Raw genomic sequence first — 21,436 nt, forward strand, 5'->3', positions numbered from 1 at the left:
CAAGCAGCCACACACACATGCACGTCGCTATATAAGTGCAATAATCTTAGACGCGACGTTAAGCCCGATTTCACCTCACCTGTCAGTATATGTACCTATCTATGTCATCAGAAAAATATGCCTCCAGGGGTCCGGGTTAGAACAGGTCCCTAGTATTCTGTTCTTGTCTCGAGAGGCGACTGAAGCAGCTGATTGAGTGTTATCGTACGAAGCCTGTAGCTGGACTATTGTTGAGCGCAGCGACAAACACACAAACGAACAAATAAACACACCAACACACCAACAAAGGGGATATGTACTCACCAGGGCCCCCTCCTGGTTCCCCATCAGAAGCACGTGCAGGGGGGTGTTACCTTGGTTGTCCTTGACATTCACATTGGCTCCTGAAATGCATATGTTATGGTACAGCCAAGGTTAAGCTGAATTTACCAAGAAATTGAGCAAAGCGCGCAACGGCACACGCACACACACTCGATTATCCAGCGTATTACATCTCTATTTGATAATGAGAAAGACCATGGACGTATTCTCCATCACAGAAAATCGAGAGTGAAGTGATGGTTTCTGTGAAGTCTTAAATTGGCTCTTTGAACTTTTAAGCATTAATATTAAATATAAATCTTTAAACACAGCTCAGTCAACCGTACTTATGACAACAAATAATATAAAGTAAATACAACCTCTATTTTGCCCCTATGAACGTTTATACCTAGATGTTTAGATTAAATTAGGCACATTTCTTAGTTTCACCGCAACCCAACTCACCCGTCTTGACCAGGACCTGTGTGGGGCTCAGGTAGGCCTCCCTGCACGCCAGGTGTAACGGCGTCTCCCCCTTTGTGCCCTGAACATTCAGGTCCGCCCTCCCCTTGCAAAGTGAACACACATTCAGTGAGTGAGTGTTGCATTACGCCGCCATCAGGATTCCAGCTACATCATGGCGGGGTATACTAAGAATGGGCTTCACAATTTCTACCCATTTAGGGACTGGCACATTTTGTCTGCAGGTGACGTGACTGGACAAGAAAGAGCGTTATCCATGAGGCCATCGCCATGTTGTAGATATTCACTATCTGAACCACAGCACGACAGCATGTAGCCACACATTGTACCCACTTGGGGAATCGAACACGGCTCTGCAGCTTGACGAGTCAACGCTTTAACGATTGAGCTACCCACCACTCCATGAACGCTACATGAAAAAGGGGTCTACCCTTCTCCAAACCCGGGGTATGTCTACTCACAACGCTTATGAGGATGCGGGCGACCTCCGCGTGATCGTTGAAGGCGGCAAGATGGAGCGGAGTGAAGCCATCTTCTTTCTTCAGATTGACCAGACCACGGTTTCGACCCAGAATCTTCTCAGCTAGTCTGGTGTAACATATATTCGTTTATATTTATGTGTGTGATTCGTTGCTCTTTCAATGCAGTGAAACTTAGTAAAGTCGAACTCCATTAACTAACCCCGACCCTGACCCTGACCCCTACCCTAACCCTGACCCCTACCATAACCCTGACCTCTACCTTAACCCTGACCCTGACCCTAACCCTGACCCCTACCCTAACCATGACCCCGACCTTAACCATGACCCTGACCCCTACCTTAACCATAACCCTGACCCCTACCCTAACCCTGACACTGACCCCTAACCCCTACACTGTCCCTGACCCCTACCCTGACCCCTACCCTAACCCTGACACTGACCCCTACCCTGACCCTGACCCTGACCCCTACCCTAACCCTGACACTGACCCCTACCCTGACCCTGACCCTGACCCCTACCCTAACCCTATACATGTATATAATGATGTGACTTTATGGGCCTTGTCGGTACGAACACTGATCTCGAACTACGGCCAAGTCGATTAGTCGATAGTCCCGAGGACTTTGAAAAAACAAGAATCGATATATTATTTACATACATCTAGAAATGATACTGCATATAAATACACTTCCTACATAACACCTGATTTCCCCTTTTCCTTTGATCAGTGTTTCAGTGAGTGAGTGAGTGAGTGAGTGAGTGAGTTTCAGGCGTGTCAGCTGGATGCAGGTCATGGACTGCTTTGGTTAAACGGTAAACGTGGGTATGTTGTATCCCTACGCTTACTGCTCTTTTGTCAAATCGGCTCTCTCGACAATATGGATGTGTCGACAAGTCTTTGACCGTGGGTTCGAATTCCACATTACGTTACTAGGTTTGTCAGCACCCTTCTCGTGGGTTTCATGAAAGTGGTAAACGTCAGAGACTTGCATTACGTCGGGTTTCCTCCCACATTAAGCTTACACACCATGAAATGCTGTTCAGGGTTCAACAGACTCCATCACTCGTTACTCTCATCAACATGATGAGGCTCAGACAAACTCGCCCTGCATTGGCTCCTATTTAATTAAGTTTGTTTGTTTGTTGATTAACGCCGCACTCAGCAATATTCCCACTATATGATAGCGGTCTGTAAATAATCGAGCCTAGACCAGACAAACCAGTGATTGACATCATGAGCATCGATCCACGCCATTAGGAGACGATAACATGCATGACCCGATCCCGTTATTCGCCTCTTACGACAAGCATAGTTGCCTGTTACAGCAAACATGGGTTGCTGAAGACATTCTTCCCCGGATCTCCACGGGTCTAACTGAGTTAGGTATTGGTATGTTTCGGACAGACATGTTTCATTCGTGACCAACTCGTGTTATTCCGGGACAAAGCTGAATAGCGACTCGTGACATTCTCGCCGCCATATTTACAACTGGGTTCCGTCTAAGCGCAAACGGGCATAGTTAAAAGACCCGTCAACTCGTTGCGTACTGATTCACGTATATTTCCCCATGTGTCATATTTATACCAGATGCAATTTAAAACACATCGGGACTCACAGTATATATACAGTAGGATTGAACACGTCTAACTGTATCAAGGGGATATATTTAGATGCAAGACGAGTGAAATCAAAAATGATTCCTGAATGATTCTTTGCCGATGTACTTGAAGTCATACGCGCATTCTGAATGGTTTGTCGTATTTTCGCACATAACATCATCGATAGGGGGACGAGTCTTCCGGCAGGCCGCGGAAATGGGCGAGTGGTGACGAATGAAACCTGTTTCACACGATACCTAGCCGAGCCCTTGAAGGCCGCCGTGTGAATAGGCGTGAATCCTCTTTTGTTGGCAACCGTCAGGTCCAGCCTCGATGACGTCAGAAGGACGTCCACAGCCTCGTATTGGTCTTTACCAATGGCGTCAAAGATTGGAGTATCGCCATCTCGATCCTGCGTGGGAGACAAAAGATGAGAATCTGGATAAAACATTTTAAAATATCCAAGCAGGATTCAGTCCTCGAATCTCGGCTCAGTAGGTCGTTCAAGGATTATTTTTTTCCTTCCGGTTTGACATGAAGATGTAGGGTACCATTAGGAATAAACGGACTGACTTCGAAATAAGTAATTTTTCGAAATAACCTTTACCGAGAATGTATCTACGTCAGATCAATAAGTCGTTCAAGCGTTTGTATATGATTACGTTTTTACAAAACGAGGTATGGTACCACAAATGAAAAAACTTGAGTGAGTGACGTGTTTAACGTGTTGAACGCCGCTTTTAAAAGTATTCCAGTTATATCACGTCGTGTCAGCTTAATGTGGGAGGAACACTTCGTGATAAGCTATTATTCGAGATAATCATGTTTATTGTAACGCAAAGTATTTATCAGTGTGACAACAAACTATACCTAACTTACCGGGGAGTTGACGTCACATCCCTTCGCCACCAGCAGTCTGAGGACCCCTGTCATCCCCATGTAGGCGGCGTTGTGAACGGGTTGACGATGTCGCTGGTTGAATCTGTTCAAGTCAGCGCCGGCACGTATCAAGTATTCGGCGATGTTGCTGTGTTGTCTGTGGTAAAGCGGGATTTTTTGAGTCAGCGAATGTTGTTTTATGCCACTGTCATAAATCTTCCAGCTATATCATGTAGTTAATCAGGTGCGGGCCAGACGAACCAGTGGTCGATAGCATGAACAACACATATCGCCGCCTGAGCACAGTGGCGAAGAATCAGCCATTTCGTAATCACCGGAGTCGTAGTCGACTCGGACAAGAAGCATGACTGAGGACACATTAGGATTTGGAATGATTAATGAGCATCCGTACTTTTTCGGTATTTTTAACATTTAAACCTTATATACTACTAGACTTACGATGCGGATAGGACCTACACATATACACACTGTCAGGATCAAGTAGACTTGACGCAGTCTCTTTTTCAAATATCAGTCTTATAAAGAATATAACAATTCCGAGATATGTTTTTTCTCTACCCTTGTGTGTTCCGAATGCACACAAACATTTTGCTATATCACATGTATTTTTAACAATGTTTCAATGTCTTCTTGCATGTTGAGAGAAGGGTTAAAGCTGTTGTGAGGCGTTCTGTTGTCATAAAACAAGAGTCATCAGAAGATGAATATATCTCCCAGCCCCCATTTTTGTAATATAAGCCCATTGCGCCAACCAAGCAGCGAACACAAAGCTTAAGGGATGGGCTAATTTACAAATGGCAGGAATTCAAATTTTAGGTATCTTTAAATATCGGAGTGAGCACATGTTGAGAGATGTGCTTATACACAAGTCACATATTTATAATGGTATGTCGCATTGGTGTTAGGATAGCTTATTTGACATTTGCAAAAAGCTGTAATATATGTTTTGTTTGTTGTTTAACGTCGCATTCAGCAATATTCCGGCTAATGACGGCGGTCTGTAAATAATCGAGTCTGGACCAGACATCCAGTGACTGACATCATTAACATCGATCCACGCAATTTGGATACGATGACATGCCTCAACCAAGTCAGCGAGCCTGACCACCCGATCCCGTTAGTCGCCTCTTACGACAAAAATATATGTCAATAATAGTAGATATCTCACTCTATGTTTATCTCACGGTAAAAGATCAGTCTCTATGAGGAAAGAAATGACACAACCCGATTAAAGCATCTTTATTTTCCTTGAAACACATTTTTAAGAAGACATTTCAAAAGCCTCAAAATAGCAACGGGAACCATTTCAGATGTTTATTCTATGATACTACTTCCTGACAACTGTCAAAAGGAAAAGATAAATCACACAACCCGATCAAATAGTCTTTATTTTATTTATTTACATTTTCAAATCTTGATAAAGATATTTAAAGGCTTTCAAGTTCTGCTCTCACAAAACCACCAATACCATTTCAGATAAGGTCCAATTTGTCTCCATGGAAACAGGGGGGGGGGGGGGGGGGGGGGGGGAATATTGCCAAACATTTCAAAAGAAAGGCACCATGATTGATAAAGCCTCGCATGTTTTGTTAAAAAATATTTCATGTTTTTCGAGCTCGGATCTGAAAACGACATCAACCCCATCACAAGACCAAATCCAATTGTTTCATGGAAACGGAGAAAATTGAAAAGGCCCCAAACATTTAAACAGCTAAAGGGAGCATTGCTAGGTCTGTTTGATATATCTGTAAAGTTTTGTTGAGAAATATTGAACGGAAATCCGGTAGATTATATCCCCCCTCATAGGTGTCCTCCCAAAACGCCTACATGACAAAACACCTACAGCTTATAACAACAAGGGGCGGTCGGGTAGCCTGGTGGTTAAAGCGTTCGCTCGACACGCCGAAGACCCGGGTTCTATTCCCGACATGGGTACAATGTGTGAAGCCCATTTCTGGTGTCCCTCGCCGTGATATTGCTGGGATATTGCTAAAAGCGGCGTAAAACCATACTCACTCACTATAACAACAAAGTTCACAGTTGAATGCACACCTCAACCCCTGCCTGTTACCTTTGTCGTTTTAATGGAATAACCCAACGAATATTTATATACATTTTATTTTACAATTCAGTCAGATGATAATCCCAATAATCAAATTAGTTTAGAACTAATCAGTCAGATGATAATCCAAATAATCAAATTAGTTTAGAACTAATCAGTCAGATGATAATCCCAATAATCAAATTAGTTTAGAACTAATCAGTCAGATGATAATCCCAATAAGACACTTGCCAAGTTTCAAACAACATCCAAGTATTGGAAGGGTGTTTTTAATCCCTGGGCCAAATGTTCTTTTAATCGGCACAAGCGATTCTCTACCTCTCGTTAGACTCCTGGGACTTTCTACTCCTGGGGGCAGCACCAAAGTCGATGTGCGAAATCTTGGCCCGATCTGCCGTTTTCCCTTCTTGATGACTTCAATGAAGCGGCAGATGTTGGGATGTCGATGAGGTAGTCCACGGTGCTGTGGAATCCTTCCAGATTGTTATTTGTTCTCGGACCTATCGTTGAGTGATGGTTCCACAATGGCAGCGGGAATCGTGCTCCAGTTGACAACCACATAGTCATTGAATTCAACAGCTCTTGGTACGCTGGGAGTGTCATCCATGGCTTCGATCCTGGTGTCTTGAATAACTGCTTGTGGAGGCAGAGCCAGTCCAGCGGCTCTTCTTATCCAGGCGCACACTTCAGGTCTTCTTTGTACGGAACAGCAAGTCCTAAGTCCTGTGTCTTCCTCCAAATGGCTTAGCTGTAATGAAATAGGCATCCTTTGACATCAGCAGCGGGGAATTCTGCCTCCACGCCCCGAATAGCAGCCAGCTCAATGTCAGTTTGTACGCACACTGGGACAAGGGGACGGTTGAGTCTCTGTTGAACTTCATTCTTTAGCAATCGGAAAAGTCTGGAATAGGTACCTATCTGACGATCCAGCAGTAAGGCAGAAACAAGAGGGAATGTTGTTGAACCGTGTCTTGCATGGATAATGTAAACTTGGTTCCACAGACCAGGACAGGCCGGAAAGTTCCATCCATGAAGATGTACTCTGCTGACTGAAGAGCTTGGAGGTTTTCGTCTGTAGCAAAAGCTAGTAACTTATCATCATCACCATCAGCGAATAGGAGGAAGGGACTCTTATGGATTAATTAGTCTTTGGGACTGATCCATTATAAGTAGGTGAAATCCCTTTGTTGTTTTAACCAAGTGTAGAGGTACTGGGCTGTAGGTGTTTTGGCATGTAGGCGTTTTGGGAGATAACCCCCTCATTATATGCCGGAGCATAAAAAGTCACAAATGTCATCTAAAATGTCCCATGGCATTCAGATTGCTGTGCATATCTCATGGGAGATGAGTGCTGGGTAACATAAGGGACCGACTATTTGATATTTTGGGTGGGGACTGTATCGATATATTAGATTTTTCACTGAAATATTTTCTTTATTTAAAACTATGAGCTTAAATTATTTAAAGAAAAACGCCTTGCAACAATGTAATTTTTGTGGCAGGCGATTCTTTTTTTTCCAACAGTCTGAAGACTTTTGGGGACAATTTATGTTTTTCGATAATGGCTCATATTCTTTGTGTGATGGGAAAAACTACTAGAATGATATGTTATAAATTTTAGACAAGAAATGACCTGAATCAAAATTGCTATTGCTGCCAACTATCCCGAATGTAGCCCGTCATTATGTAGTCTTGTATGTACCCACATTAACGGTAGAGACCGGGTGCTGATCAAGACGTGGTGCCCCACGAGAAGGCACCTGTCGATAACACCAACTGAATCGCACTCGCCGATGTTACATTGGTGCAGTTGTGTAATAGGGTAGCACACATCGGACAAATATTGTGTGCACACGTAGGAAATAATTTAGGTGAGGTGAAACGGGGTTTAACGTCGCGTCCTAGATTATTGCACTTACATAGCGACGTGCATGCACGCGTGTGTGTGTGGCTGCTTGTACTGGTCCGGAGTAATACCGATTTTATAGTGCTAGCCCACTGAGATACCATGCCGCAGTTTAACAGCCATGAATACCCCACTCAGACACAGTATACTGACTCCGAGCCGACCAGTCCTTGTTTTAGCCCACTGAGATACCATGTCGCAGTTTAACATGAATACCCTACTCAGACACAGTATACTGACTCCGAGCCCCTTAAGGCCCAGCGCCAGGCAGGGTACCAACAAGTACCATCTTTTAACGTCTTTTGGTATGACGCGGTCGGGGATCGAACCACCGCTCTCCGGGCGTAAAATCATGTAGGTCCTGTTCCACAAAACTATCTTTGCGTTACGAATGTGTCAACACACCTGCTTTATCACACGGCGGTCGTAGTTTTAGCTTTGTGGACTTAGGGTTGTCAGCGTTTAAATCATCGGGCTGCCTAAATGTATCAATCGAGGAAACGACCACCTACTTCACAGTGGCTATGTGGAGGGGGGTGTCCTCGTCGTTGTCGGGGGAGTTGATGTCCGCGCCCTTGTCAATCAGCAACTTCAACATGTCCAGTTTACCCTCGTGGGCGGCCAGGTGGACAGGGTGGATACCCTTGTGTTCCGCATTCACCTGGATCAGAACATGTGAAGAAACCCGTGAAGATCCGGGGTAGAATAGGTCTTCAGCAACCCATGCTTGCCTTAAAAAGCGACTATGCTTGTCGTAAGAGGCGACTAACGGGGTCGGGTGGTCAGGCTCGCTGACTTGGTTGATGCATGTCATCGTATCCCAATTGCGTGGATCGATACTCATGATGTCAATCACTGGAGTGTCTGGTCCAGACTCGATTACTTACAGACCGCCGTCATGTAGCTGGAATATTGCTGAGTACGACGTTAAACAGCAAACAAACAAACAAACAAACAAACAAACAAAATAACTGAAGAAATCCCCATTTCGACTAGTACAAGTGAAGAAATCACCACTTGTATAGTACAACAAGTGAATAAATCAGATACCCATTTTGACTGGCCTAATTCACACAATGGCACCTTTCCAGCCTTACGTCTCCATAGGACATATTTTTGGGAACACAGTTTTCTTTGTCATTGAGAATTCAGATAAATAATTTCCTCTTTAATTTTTGTGGCAGGCAATTTCCTTTTTTGCAAATGGTCTGAAGCAAAACATTTTTTCAAGCATTTTCAGGGACAATTTTTATAATAATTTCTTGTTTTTCAATGGTCTGAAGAATAACTTTTTTCAAGCATCTTTAGGGACAATTTATATTTTGTTTCGATAAAATCCCATAAGAAGACCTAATCACTTTGATGCCTGAAGTACTATGCTGGTTGTGTATTGGGTACAAATGCAGCCTGTAAGAAATGAATACTTAATACATACATAATTCTAAGTGTGTACTAATTGACCTTTTTCACACACTTCGCTACTTCCGGTTTGAAAGCGAGGCTTGGAGAGCAGAAGGAGAAGGCTGGATAGCACATGAAACACATGGAGATGTCAACAAGACACGCAATCGGGACAAACCGTGACAATTTAACCATCCCGGTACATTAATCGTAAGTATTGAACATTATTTTTATTCTTATCTTTGACAAACTATTCTACTGTTATCTTGTATCCTTACCGATATAAATTTGAGTCTGGCCGTTCTGTTGTGATTTCAATTTAAAATATCCATGACCACCTGGTAACTCCCAGTGCAGTTTATGGTAGCTGACCAGACTTAATACAAATGCTACTGAGATCTTGTAAAGAATAATTCATTGTTTACACACCATTAATCCAAACTATTTATTGTGAGTTTAAATAACTTTGCGGGTTGTATTTGAAGTCGAAATATTGACATTTTGACCATATCTAGATATATGTCAGACACTAACTTAATTGATATGTTGATATAATGTATCAAATTGTAACCTATTGAGAACTTACAATCGTAACAAATCAGAATTTTGCATCATTTGCGTATTTGATGTAAATTGTAATAGATGCATTCCAATAAAATATTAGACCTCTAAATCTACTTGCGCTGTTGTGATTGTGAACAGTTGTTATTTTGATTGTCAATGTTGACAGATTAGATAGCATGAGGTGTAATATTTCAACTGAATTATTGCATAAAGGGTGTGTAAATATTTGAAGTAAAGTACAGTTTGATTTGCAATTTTGTAAACAATATTTCTACCAAAATTATATTTACTTTACTGTACCAAATTAATCATGTCATGAAATGAACAAAAACCTAACTAATTAATGGCCAGTAAATGTTCAATCTACATGTGATCTTTATATAATTTACAGAACAGATAACTCTTTAACAGTTTGTATTCAAATATTTCAAATGCATAAATTGATATTGACATTACTATAAACAGAATTATTTTTAATTCCCATGCGTATTGCAATCATAACTCATTTATTCCCTTTGTTTAATTGTGAAACCCATCTGGTTTTATGTCCACGAACATGTTTTGAAACTTTTAAAACAAAATAATTTCTTTTTGTGCAAGCAATTACCATGTATTATTGAATATTAATCATATCAATTTATATGTACGAGTTGCAGTAATTATATTGTTATGATGTAATAGTTTACTATTGTTAACAATCTTTAGAACTTTAGTTTATTTCAGTTAAGTCAAGTGGTGTGATAATTTTTATAATTTTTATAATTCAATCAAAACGAGAAATATAAAAAAAATATAAGTACATAGAAGAAATTTTTTTTCCTTGTCAAATAACGATGATAGCATGAATTTATCTCATCTTGTGATCTGACAAAGTTAACATTTTCAAGTCAAGATATCAACTTTAGTAAACCACAAGAAGAGATAAAGATTTCATTTGACCAAAAAAATTCAAGTCTTATATTTTCTTTGTGATCTTCATGACCTTACTCAGAAAACCATAGTGTCAATGAGGCAGACTTACCGTAGGTGTGACGAAACGTGATATTTCATCTGAATTTAATAAAAATCTTATTTATTTCACTCTAGCGAAAGTATGTTTTCAGTATGGTCAGACTAAACAAAGTATTTCATGATTAAATACATACCGGTAATACAAATATCAAAGCAAGAGTGAATTTCTGTGTGACATTGATATAAAGAGCTGTAGTACACTGTCATTAAATTGATGCATCAGTTGTGTTTACTCTTTACACAGAATATACAAGAATGTTGTTTTCTAAATGAGCAATATTTTGAGAGAAGGTGAATATGTATTGTTTATAAAATAAATTATGGAAGTAGAAATATTATTACAATATTATTGAATTATTCATTTCAGGCTTTGAGTCCAGCGAGTCAACACAATGAAGTACTAGTATCCGGTGATGGATGTCTGGAGGAGCTTTCTGCTGACAATAACACACTGGTTACAATGTGCGTCCTGTCAAAGGACGAGGAAGTGAAAAGCCATATTCATTCAATCATGTGTTTCCTGTCACATGTCAGTTACATATGACGAGGAAATGAAAAGCCTTATTCACAAACACATTGTACCATTTGTTTACAAGCAAGAAAATTATTTTCTCCTGGAATTTAATTAGGTGCTTTTGACTGACAAAGACACCCGGTCCATGTTAAGTTTTGAAAACTTATATTGTGAGAAATAAAGACATGAACATTTCGGTTTGTTTTTCTTTATTCAATATGAGAAATCCAGATTGTTCCATCAACATAATTTGTACCAATACATATATTTTATCTTGGCTTTATTACCAAATGAAGTTGACTCCTTTTTATCTTTTGTTATTTTATCTGTACTCATATCTGGTCAAGACATTTTCAAACTATTCAGGATAAATGTATTAGTAGCTTCCTTTTGATATACAATTACCTATCATCATACAGGATTACGTCAGGGTGTTCAAGAAGTTGGTGTTTGTATCAATTCTTATATTTCTTCAATTTTATGCATTATTTATATTTATCAATTTTAAGTTTCCTTTTAACTTATTTTAAACATTTCACACATTATTGCTTTTGTCGTGCACGCTGCAATCTCAATCGTTAATAATCAGTTAAGTAAGTGATGTTTGAAGAACAAGTAAAGTATCATCTGTCATTGTACACACTGAATAGAGTTATCGCCCCTTCTGAATATATATTTTGACACACGAGTTATTTTGTGAACTAATTTCATTTACATCGTAATATGCTTAGATGAAAATCATAGCAGAAAAAGTGTTTTTTAGTCAACTGGACTCATGGCAAAACGACAGTGCGTTGTGCAGCAAACACCACTATGAAACGTGAAATAAACATGATCGACGATCTCGAGGTCGCCAAGCCACACACTGACTGAGCAAATTTGCAAAAGTACACTGACCTGTTACATGTTATGCGGTTCATTTACGATACAAAACTTCTGTCATTGAATGTACTGTCACATTGTACCTATATGCCGACGAGGTTATGATGAATATAATATCTGTGAAATACGTATCTCGAAATGCACCTTTCGATTCACTTCCGGGATCCTGACAGCAAAATGCTAATTCCAGTGTATTACAGGCATATTTTAGTTGGACTTCAGGATTAAATGTGAAATATCTTTTGTATTAGATACAGAGGATACCATTTTTTGTTTGAAATGCCCATCAGTGAAATGCACAACATGCTGTCTGTTCCCTATCAGCTGATGCGACTCACACTGCATGGAGCTATGCTCCCCAAGCCTCGTTTTCGATCCAAGATGGCGAAAGTGTGAAAAAGGTCAATACATCCCTCGTAGTCAGGACCAGAACTGTTCAGATACATCCTATAGTTAGCAATAAATATGTTCTAATTATCCAACATTCCGTCTCTAAAATTAAAACAAAAAATAGATCTATATTTTCTCATGGACTTAAACACACCTAAATATTGTTGTTTATTTCCATCAGCATACACACGCTATTGAAATGCTGTAACCTCTTTACTCACCAAACTGGAGTCGTGTTCGCAAAGTTTTCTGACGTCACTGACGTCGCCCTCCAAGATGGCTCTGAACAGCAGCCCGACCCCCTCCCTCCGTGAGTGTTGTTGTGCTTGTCTCATGATCACTAACCCTGCTAGGAGGTTTGCCAGCGCACCAGGCAGATCTGAGGGGGAGAGAATGTTAGAGATTCGAACCAGGGCACTGGGAGCAATGGCACTACCTACTGAACTGTATGCTCACGTCCTTACACGAGGTCGGTTAATTGTATATGAATGAATTTGTTAATGTTTAGACCACATACTATAATATAGAATTATCACCTATTAATTAATTATCATGTCGGTAAGTCAAAAAAAGTGGTTGATAGTATGAGCAAACATCGACGTCATCAGAATATTATCATCATCACTATCATTTCAAGGACACATATTGTATCCGATTCTCATTCTAGTCGGCTCTTAATATAAACATGTAGGTTGAAACGAACACATGAAACCACACAGTGAGTTGAATCTAATGCCCTGACACCACACTGTCTTTTGAATCTAATGCCCTGACACCACACTGTAAGTTGAATCTAATGCCCTGACACTACACTGTAAGTTGAATCTAATGCTCTGACATCACAATGTGAGTTGAATCTAATGCCCCGACACCACACAGTAGTTGAATCTAATACCCTGACACCACACTGTCAGATAAATCTAATGCCATGACACAACACTGTATGTTGAATCTAATGCCCTGACACCACAGTGTAAGTTTAATCTAATGCCCTGATACCACAGTGTAAGTTGAATCTAATGCCCTGATACCACACTGTCAGTTGAATCTAATGCCCTGACACCACACTGTAAGATAAATCTAATGCCCTGACACCACACTGTATGTTGAATCTAATGCCCTGATACCACAGTGTAAGTTGAAACTAATGCCCTGACACCACACTGTAAGATAAATCTAATGCCATGACACCACACTGTATGTTGAATCTAATGCCCTGATACCACAGTGTAAGTTAAATCTAATGCCCTGATACCACACTGTCAGTTGAATCTAATGCCCTGATACCACAGTGTAACTTAAATCTGATGCCCTGACACCACAGTGTAAGTTGAATCTAATGCCCTGATACCACAGTGTAAGTTGAATCTGATGCCCTGACACCACAGTGTAACTTAAATCTAATGCCCTGACACCACACTGTAAGTTGAATCTAATGCCCTGATACCACACTGTGAGTTGAATCTAATGCCCTGACACCACAGTGTAAGTTGAATCTTATGTCCTGACACCACACAGTTAGTTTAATCTAATGGCCTGACACCATGATGTAAGTTGAATCTTATGCCCTGACACCACAGTGTAAGTTAAATCTAATGCCCTGACACCACACTGTACATTGAATCCTATGCCCTGAAACCACAGTGTAAGTTGAATCTAATGCCCTGACACCACAGTGTAAGTTGAATCTAATGCCCTGACACGACGATGTGAGTTGAAGCTAATGCCCTGACACCACACTGTAAGTTGAATCTAATGCCCTGACACCACAGTGTAAGTTGAATCTAATGCCCTGACACCACACTGTAAGTTGAATCTAATGCCCTGACACCACACTGTAAGTTGAATCTAATGCCCTGATACCACACTGTAAGATGAATCTAATGCCCTGGCACCACGATGTGAGTTGAATCTTATGCCCTGATACCACACTGTAAGTTGAATCTAATGCCCTGACACCACACTGTAAGTTGAATCTAATGCCCTGACATCACACTGTAAGTTGAATCTAATGCCCTGACACCACACCGTAAGTTGAACCTAATGCCCTGACACGACGATGTGAGTTGAATCTAATGCCCTGACACCACACTGTAAGTTTAATCTAATGCCCTGATACCACACTGTAAGATGAATCTAATGCCCTGACACCACAGTGTAAGTTTAATCTTATGTCCTGACACCACAGTGTAAGTTTAATCTAATGCCCTGACACCACACTATCAGTTGAATCTAATGCCCTGACATCTCACTGTCAGTTGAATCTAATGTACGTACTGAGAAGCTCCTCGGCTGACGTGTCATCTTGACCAGCAGTGTCTGTGACGTCATCCACTCCTCCTCCAGGGGCCGGTACACAACATGCAGGGTTGAACAACCACGTCCGCAGACCAAAAGACACGGCCACATCGCCATCAGAGTCGATTTTCGCTATACGCCCCTTCTTGCCTAAAAACTGTGAATTATGTACATGTGAAACAATGAATACATGGATAATATTTATTTACAACTATATACTATTCGTATTACTACGGATTTTATATTTACATCAGCCGGGGGGGGGGGGGGGGGGGGGGTATTCTTGGGAAAACATTGATCCCCATGAACCTATGCCTGTCGTAAGAAGCGACTAACGAGATCGAGTGGTCAGGCGTAGTGACTTGGTTAATGCATGTAATCGTATCCCAATTGCGTAGTTCGACCTAACCCTAACCCTGAGAGCGTTCGCCTAACCCTTACCCTGAGAGGGTTCGAGACAATAAGGTAGCCTGCAGCATGACCGGACATCACCTACGGGAACCTGTGGTCGATATTGTGAGCACACGTGTGTACGTTCACCGCGTCAGGGTACCATGGCCAACTTTCTGTTTATAACAGCAGTTGTTCTTAAGGTAATGGAAATTCCATCTACACACAGCAGCCATGTGAATCTGTCAGCTACGTGTTCCGTTGGTAGACAAATTCGACCATCCGTCAACATGAAGCTGCCCATTGCTCGAGACTGCCTCCGCTGAATGGAAAGAGCGTCTGTCCTGAGAGCGGAAGGTCAGCAGTTACCCAAAACCGTTAAAAGATGGTACTTGTTGTTACCTGGCCTGGCGCTCGGTATTAAGGGGCTTAAACAAGGACTGGTCTGCTCGGAGTCAGTATACTGTGTCTGAGTGGGGTATTTAAACTGAGGCATGGTATCTGAGTGGGCTAACACTATAAAATCGGACTAGTACAAGCAGCGATGCGCACGTACGCGCGCACGCGCACGCGCACACACACACACACACACACACACACGACGTTAAACCCCAATTCACCTCACCTCACCTCACCTCACCTCACCTCACCTCACCCCATCTTCATTGCTCGAATAGTGCATGGACTCTTAGAATAGAGTATTCGATTCACAATATACAACAGGGTTGTGGAGTATCCTAGTTGTTTAAACCTTCGATCGTCACTCCGAGGATTCGAGTTCGATTCTCCACATATATTAACCTAATTTTTGAGTTAAATATGCCTGGTCGTGATATTGACGAAATATTGTTCAGCGGCGTAAAACCACACTCACCCGCTGGACATTAGAGCCCACTGCGTGTACCTACCGGCTTGGACCCGTCAAGATCCGGTGTAGAATAGGTCTTCAGCAACCCATGCTTGCCGTACAAGGCGACTATGCTTGTCGTAAGAGGCGACTAACGGGATCGGATGGTCAGGCTTGCTGACTTGGTTGATGCATGTCATCGTATCCCAATTGCGTGGCTCGATGCTCATGATGTCGATCACTGGATTGTCTGGTCCAGACTCGATTATTTACAGACCGCCGTCATATAGCTTGAATACTGCTGAGTGCGGCGTTAAACAACAAACAAACAAACAAAACCTACTGGCTTGATATCATCCAGCCAGCCACCGTGGTCCTCTTGCAGCACCCGGACCTGCTGTTCGTCATTCAGGATCTGTACCGTGTCTCCCACAGCCAGTCTTGGCAGCTGGATGGATAAACGACATGAGACATTTCAAGACCTCTACGTTTTTAACGATGCATATAAATTATGCTTTTGTTTGGAGAGTTACGAGACTCAGGTCAAGGGGCGGCCCTAGCAATTTGGCGTCTTTACTCAATGCCTCTTTCCACACGGGTCCGATGATATGTGTCATTCATATTGCATTATCAGCTTCATGGGAAGTTTACAGTTCACCCTAATAAAGACCATTCGAATATCGGACTCCTTTCTGAGGTGTTACCTTTCTGAGAGCTCCTGGAAGCAGTCGAAACTTCTGACTGTCGAACTTGACGCACACTTCTCCCGTCTGAGCGAACCCCTCCACCTCACCGACCTTCCCGATCAGCTGCCGGACACATGGTTGTCAAGTCTTAAGCATGCAGGCTAATTGTGCATGGAGCTCACGGAGATTTACTTTCTCATTGAGCCCTGAAGAAACATCAATACTGAATCATGAGATATTGGCTCTCCCTCGACTATACCCCGTGCCACATACACACAGCCCAGTAGAAATAGTTCTTGTTTTGTAACTTCAGTTATATACATCGTGTGTTCGAAGTTCTGTCACTAGGAGTAGGAGCAAAGGTAGTAGTAGAAGTTGTAGTAGTAGTAGTAGTAGTAGTAGTTGTATCAGTAGTGGTAGTAGTAGTAGTGGTGGTGGTTGGTAGTTGAAGTAGTTGTAGTGGTAGTAGTAGTAGTAGTTGTAGTGGTAGTAGTAGTAGTTGTAGTAGCAGTAGTAGTAGTAGTAGTAGTAGTAGTAGTAGCAATAGTAGCGATAGTAATAGTTGTAGTGGTAGTAGTGGTGGTGGTGGTAGTAGTACTTGTAGTGGTAGTAGTGGTAGTAGTAGTAGTGCTGGTAGTAGTAGTAGTATTTGTAGTGGTGGTAGTTGTAGTAGTAGTAGTTATGGTAGTAGTAGTAGTAGTAGTGGTAGTAGTATCTGTAGTAGTAGTAGTAGCTATGGTGAGCCACCTACCCGTGCCATGCCTGACGACCAGCTCCCCGCAGCTTTATGCAGCTCCTTCAGCGCCGCTTCATCCAGCTCAATACACACCTTGTCCCCCTCCTTGATCTCCTCCGCTGCTGATGCTGGGGTGGCGCTGGAGGGGCACCTTGGGACCGAGCACAAGTCTGTGGGAGAGAACATCACACACGGTATTAGCCACTGTCAGCCTTCCGGAGATTACCAAGCAAGAAACTTATCTGTTATTGGAAATCTGGAGCAGTGATGTGTTGAAATAAATACATAGTCTGGATGTTGCAATGATTGTGCTGTAACGTTATAAAAAATGAATACTCGCTACCAGTATTGTATTAACATTCTTGTCCTCCCTGCCGGCGAAAATGTCTACGTGCGTTCAAAGAGATGCTCCGTTAGCATACGTGCGGAGTCCATAACTATGTTACAGCATAGGAGACATAAACTACTACTACTACTACTACTGCGACGACGACTATTACTACTACTACTACTACTACTACTACTACTACTACTACTACTGTTGCTGCTGCTGCTGCTGCTGTTGCTGCAGCTGCCACTTTGTCGTAAGAGGCGACCAACGGGATCGGGTGGTCAGGCTCCCTGACTTGGTTGATGCATACCATCGTATCCAATAACGTGGATCGATGCTCATAATGTCAATCACTGGATTTTCTGGTCAGACTCGAGTATTTACACACCGCCGTCATACAGCTGGAATATTGCTGAGTGCGGCGTTAAACAACAAACAACAAAAAACAAAACTACTGCTACTACTACAATGTCTACCAATAATGATGATGATGATGATGATGATGATGATGATGACCCACCTAGACTAGGTAGATGTTTGGGGTAATATTCTATTCCCGGTCCTTCCTCTGTGAACCTGACCTCCACCTTGCCATCCTGACCCACTCTGTAGGTGCGTTCTGGGCCTGACCCCCACTGCACCCTCACCGCACTGCGGGCCGACCGACTCCCGGGGGTCACCAGTGCGGTCACTGTCCCCTCCTTGCCGCTACCCCCTGGAGAACAATACTCATTATCTGTTTCTTAAATCAATGTATGATGCAAATCATCGTCAAAGCCAGCGGGTGATCAGTCTCGAATTTCTGCCGAAAAAAGATTCACATGGGTCACTGCACAGTCAAGGATGAGAAAGTTCCTACTCTTCCTGCATCACCCGCAGTTAATTCACTTCAAGTCACTTTTATCTCAGAAACCAATATTCTGATGTCTTCCAATTTCTTTTGTAACTAGTCATAGTTAGTAAACTCTTCTGACATTGTAGTATCACATAAGCAGGCTTAGTAGTCATTCAACGAAATGTGTACATGGTCTGAAGTAAGTGCAGCTGAGAAACTTTGACGCCATAACAGCCAATCACAATCTTAAGCATTCCACATTTTCGCAAAGAACAGTAGTAGATCATCTTTTAAGTTATCACATCATCCACACTATCCTACACTTCACTGCCGAATGTATCCAAAAACCAAGACAAATAAATTACAAAGACCAACATCGAGAGTCTACTCTGCCATACACTACTGCCTAGAAGTTCATTCCCCTTACACGCATGGGCAACGCGTTACGCAACCAGTGTGCATCGGGTTGGTCACGCGTGTGATACCCGTGTGCAACGCGTTGCACACGGGTGTGCACCCCGTCCGCCACTCGTGTGCAACGCGTGACACACTCATTAGAGGGGGAACAAACTTTTGACCAAAGGAGGACCCGTCTTAAGCTGAACCTGGAGGTGGTAACAAGGAGAGAAAATGTTGTTATCCTGACGAAAAATGATAAGACACATGTATTTGCTAATGTCTCCTTTCTTTGTGTGATTTTGTGGGAATAACATGAATACTTTTGTGTTTAAATAGATCTATCTTGTTTTATACGACCATTGCTTCTAAATCCGATGGTGTTAAAAGAATACATGGTCCTGGAACATGTTATTGCAATTGAAATGCTTTTATTGTGATTTGACCGTCTGTAGTACGACTTTCAGTGATAATATGTATGAGGTTTGGCGGCGCATTGTTTTTATTGGACCCTAATTAATTTATGATGACTTGGACTCTTTATCTCAGCTCCATAGCCGTGAGGCTGGAAAAGAGCAGCATGTAATTAATGAGGGTGGGTTATATCATTGAGGATACACTTGAGGGAGAGAATACTAATTACCGTACTACAGGAAGAGACCTGTAGACGTAAGCGCAGGGTTGTGTTTTAGCTGGCCGTTCGATAATGGCCGTCAGGAGAAGTGAGCTTTGACTGCGTCATCTAAAATAAATAGTAAGATACAGCAGTGTTATTTTCACGGGTCTGTTGAATAAACTCCCAGCGCTACGGTCAATGTATCTTCTACTTGATCCTTGATACATCATTTTGGCATTCACAATATATAGTATTTCAACGTACAAAGGAGCACTGATCTAAAGCAATTCCGCGGGAGTAGTTGTTACCTGTGCATTACTGTATTTTCCCAGTGAGTACCCGGATGATATAGCAGAAATCTAGACTTGTTCGCGACCTGTGCTCGCCATTCGTAAGCGCATTTTTATTGAAAGTAGAAGGACGTATGGTCACATTGATCAAGAAAAATAAAATACAGTTTTGGAAATGTAGGTATATTTGTGGGGAGTACCGGTAATGGTGATGCAGTTTTGGTAGGTCACTTGCTTGGTAATTGTGCGATCTTTGTGTACACTATTTTGACTTGCAACACAAAGTAAATATTTCATCTGAATATTGCTTATTTTACCGTGTGTATATGTTTACATTCAAAATGTAAACATATTTCACTAAGGAAATTTATTAAACGCCTAAATATTCAGTTTATTTTACAAATTAACTGAAAAATATGTCCATCTTTATTAATATGATAACGAATTCCAAATATTTGTTTCTGTTTAATATCATCACCAAGTACAGTTCTGTATTGTTTGGCTTCTTTTCTTAGCATAATTAATATATTGTGATGTGTTTAAGCTCTTTTGATCGTCTTTATCATTTTTAGTCAGTCGGTTAAATAAATGAATGGATTATTCAGTCAATTTGTAAAATGACTGAAATATTTAGATATTTAATAAATTGCCTGAGTGAATCATATTTTACACATTGACTGTAACATATACACGCTTACAAAAGAAAATACTTGTGAAAACAACGTCTATCGCGCATCGAAAAACTTCCCAACCAAACGGAAAGGAACAAGAATGATTCTGTTCAAAGCTGCAGCGAATGAATGAAAACAAAATGCAAATATAATTATTACAACCTACCAAAGTTATAATGTGTCCGGGAATATCAACATAAAGGAACAATATCCAGTGCGTCTGCAGCTGTACAAAAATACTTATTCGATGTCAAATGTCTATGTGAGAATCAAATACTTTAATAATAATTATTTGGAAACAATATTTGGAATATATATGAAATATATTAAAATATTTAAATATATCGTTTTTAAACGTTCCAAATGTTTAAATGTATCGAATATTATAACCCGTGTTCGTTTCTTAACTGATCACTTAGTTTGTTTCAATTGTTTCACATAGGTGCCAAGTTAGCTGAGAAAGCCCACGTGACAACTATTTTTATAATGTCCTCGGTTCTTAAAAACATACATTGAGTTAGATAACAATGAACAACCAGTCAGTGTATTATCGGTTACCCTTTGAACAAAGTATGTTGTTTTTACATCTGTACTTCCCGCCATGATATGAGTGTATTGCCTAGGTTTAGTAAACCTACCTTCACATGTAAACACTTACTTTTGACATATCCACTGTGGAGGATAACAGTAATTAATCAATCAACGTATTTCCTGTTGATCCTTTGATGTCTGGGAATGATCAGTTGATTTACAAAAAAAGTAAAGCCACTGACCATACATCTCTTGCTGGGCCGCCACGTGCATATCACATAACTCACATTCCACCTCACTTCAAACTTGGATTTA

The 21,436-nt window shown here is 41.4% G+C and overlaps 1 protein-coding gene across 2 annotated transcripts in view; it reads right to left on the reverse strand.

The window, feature by feature from the left end:
- The window catches only part of LOC139471149 (E3 ubiquitin-protein ligase MIB2-like), a 42,804-nt gene that overhangs the window by 5,215 nt on the left and 16,153 nt on the right, over window positions 1-21,436 (reverse strand). For both annotated transcript variants that reach the window (XM_071253413.1, XM_071253414.1), the window contains exons 5-16: window positions 18,303-18,497; window positions 17,467-17,621; window positions 16,734-16,838; window positions 16,373-16,477; window positions 14,772-14,949; window positions 12,716-12,873; window positions 8,245-8,393; window positions 3,744-3,900; window positions 3,122-3,276; window positions 1,245-1,371; window positions 766-868; window positions 304-383 (exon numbers count right to left, since the gene is read on the reverse strand). In XM_071253413.1, coding sequence (XP_071109514.1) covers window positions 304-383; window positions 766-868; window positions 1,245-1,371; window positions 3,122-3,276; window positions 3,744-3,900; window positions 8,245-8,393; window positions 12,716-12,873; window positions 14,772-14,949; window positions 16,373-16,477; window positions 16,734-16,838; window positions 17,467-17,621; window positions 18,303-18,497 — 1,667 coding nt within the window. The remainder of the gene's footprint in view (window positions 1-303; window positions 384-765; window positions 869-1,244; window positions 1,372-3,121; window positions 3,277-3,743; window positions 3,901-8,244; window positions 8,394-12,715; window positions 12,874-14,771; window positions 14,950-16,372; window positions 16,478-16,733; window positions 16,839-17,466; window positions 17,622-18,302; window positions 18,498-21,436) is intronic.

The sequence above is a fragment of the Haliotis cracherodii genome, unplaced genomic scaffold (assembly GCF_022045235.1).
Source record: "Haliotis cracherodii isolate W230 unplaced genomic scaffold, xgHalCrac1.p SCAF_22, whole genome shotgun sequence".
Classification (NCBI taxonomy): Eukaryota; Metazoa; Mollusca; class Gastropoda; order Lepetellida; family Haliotidae; genus Haliotis; species Haliotis cracherodii.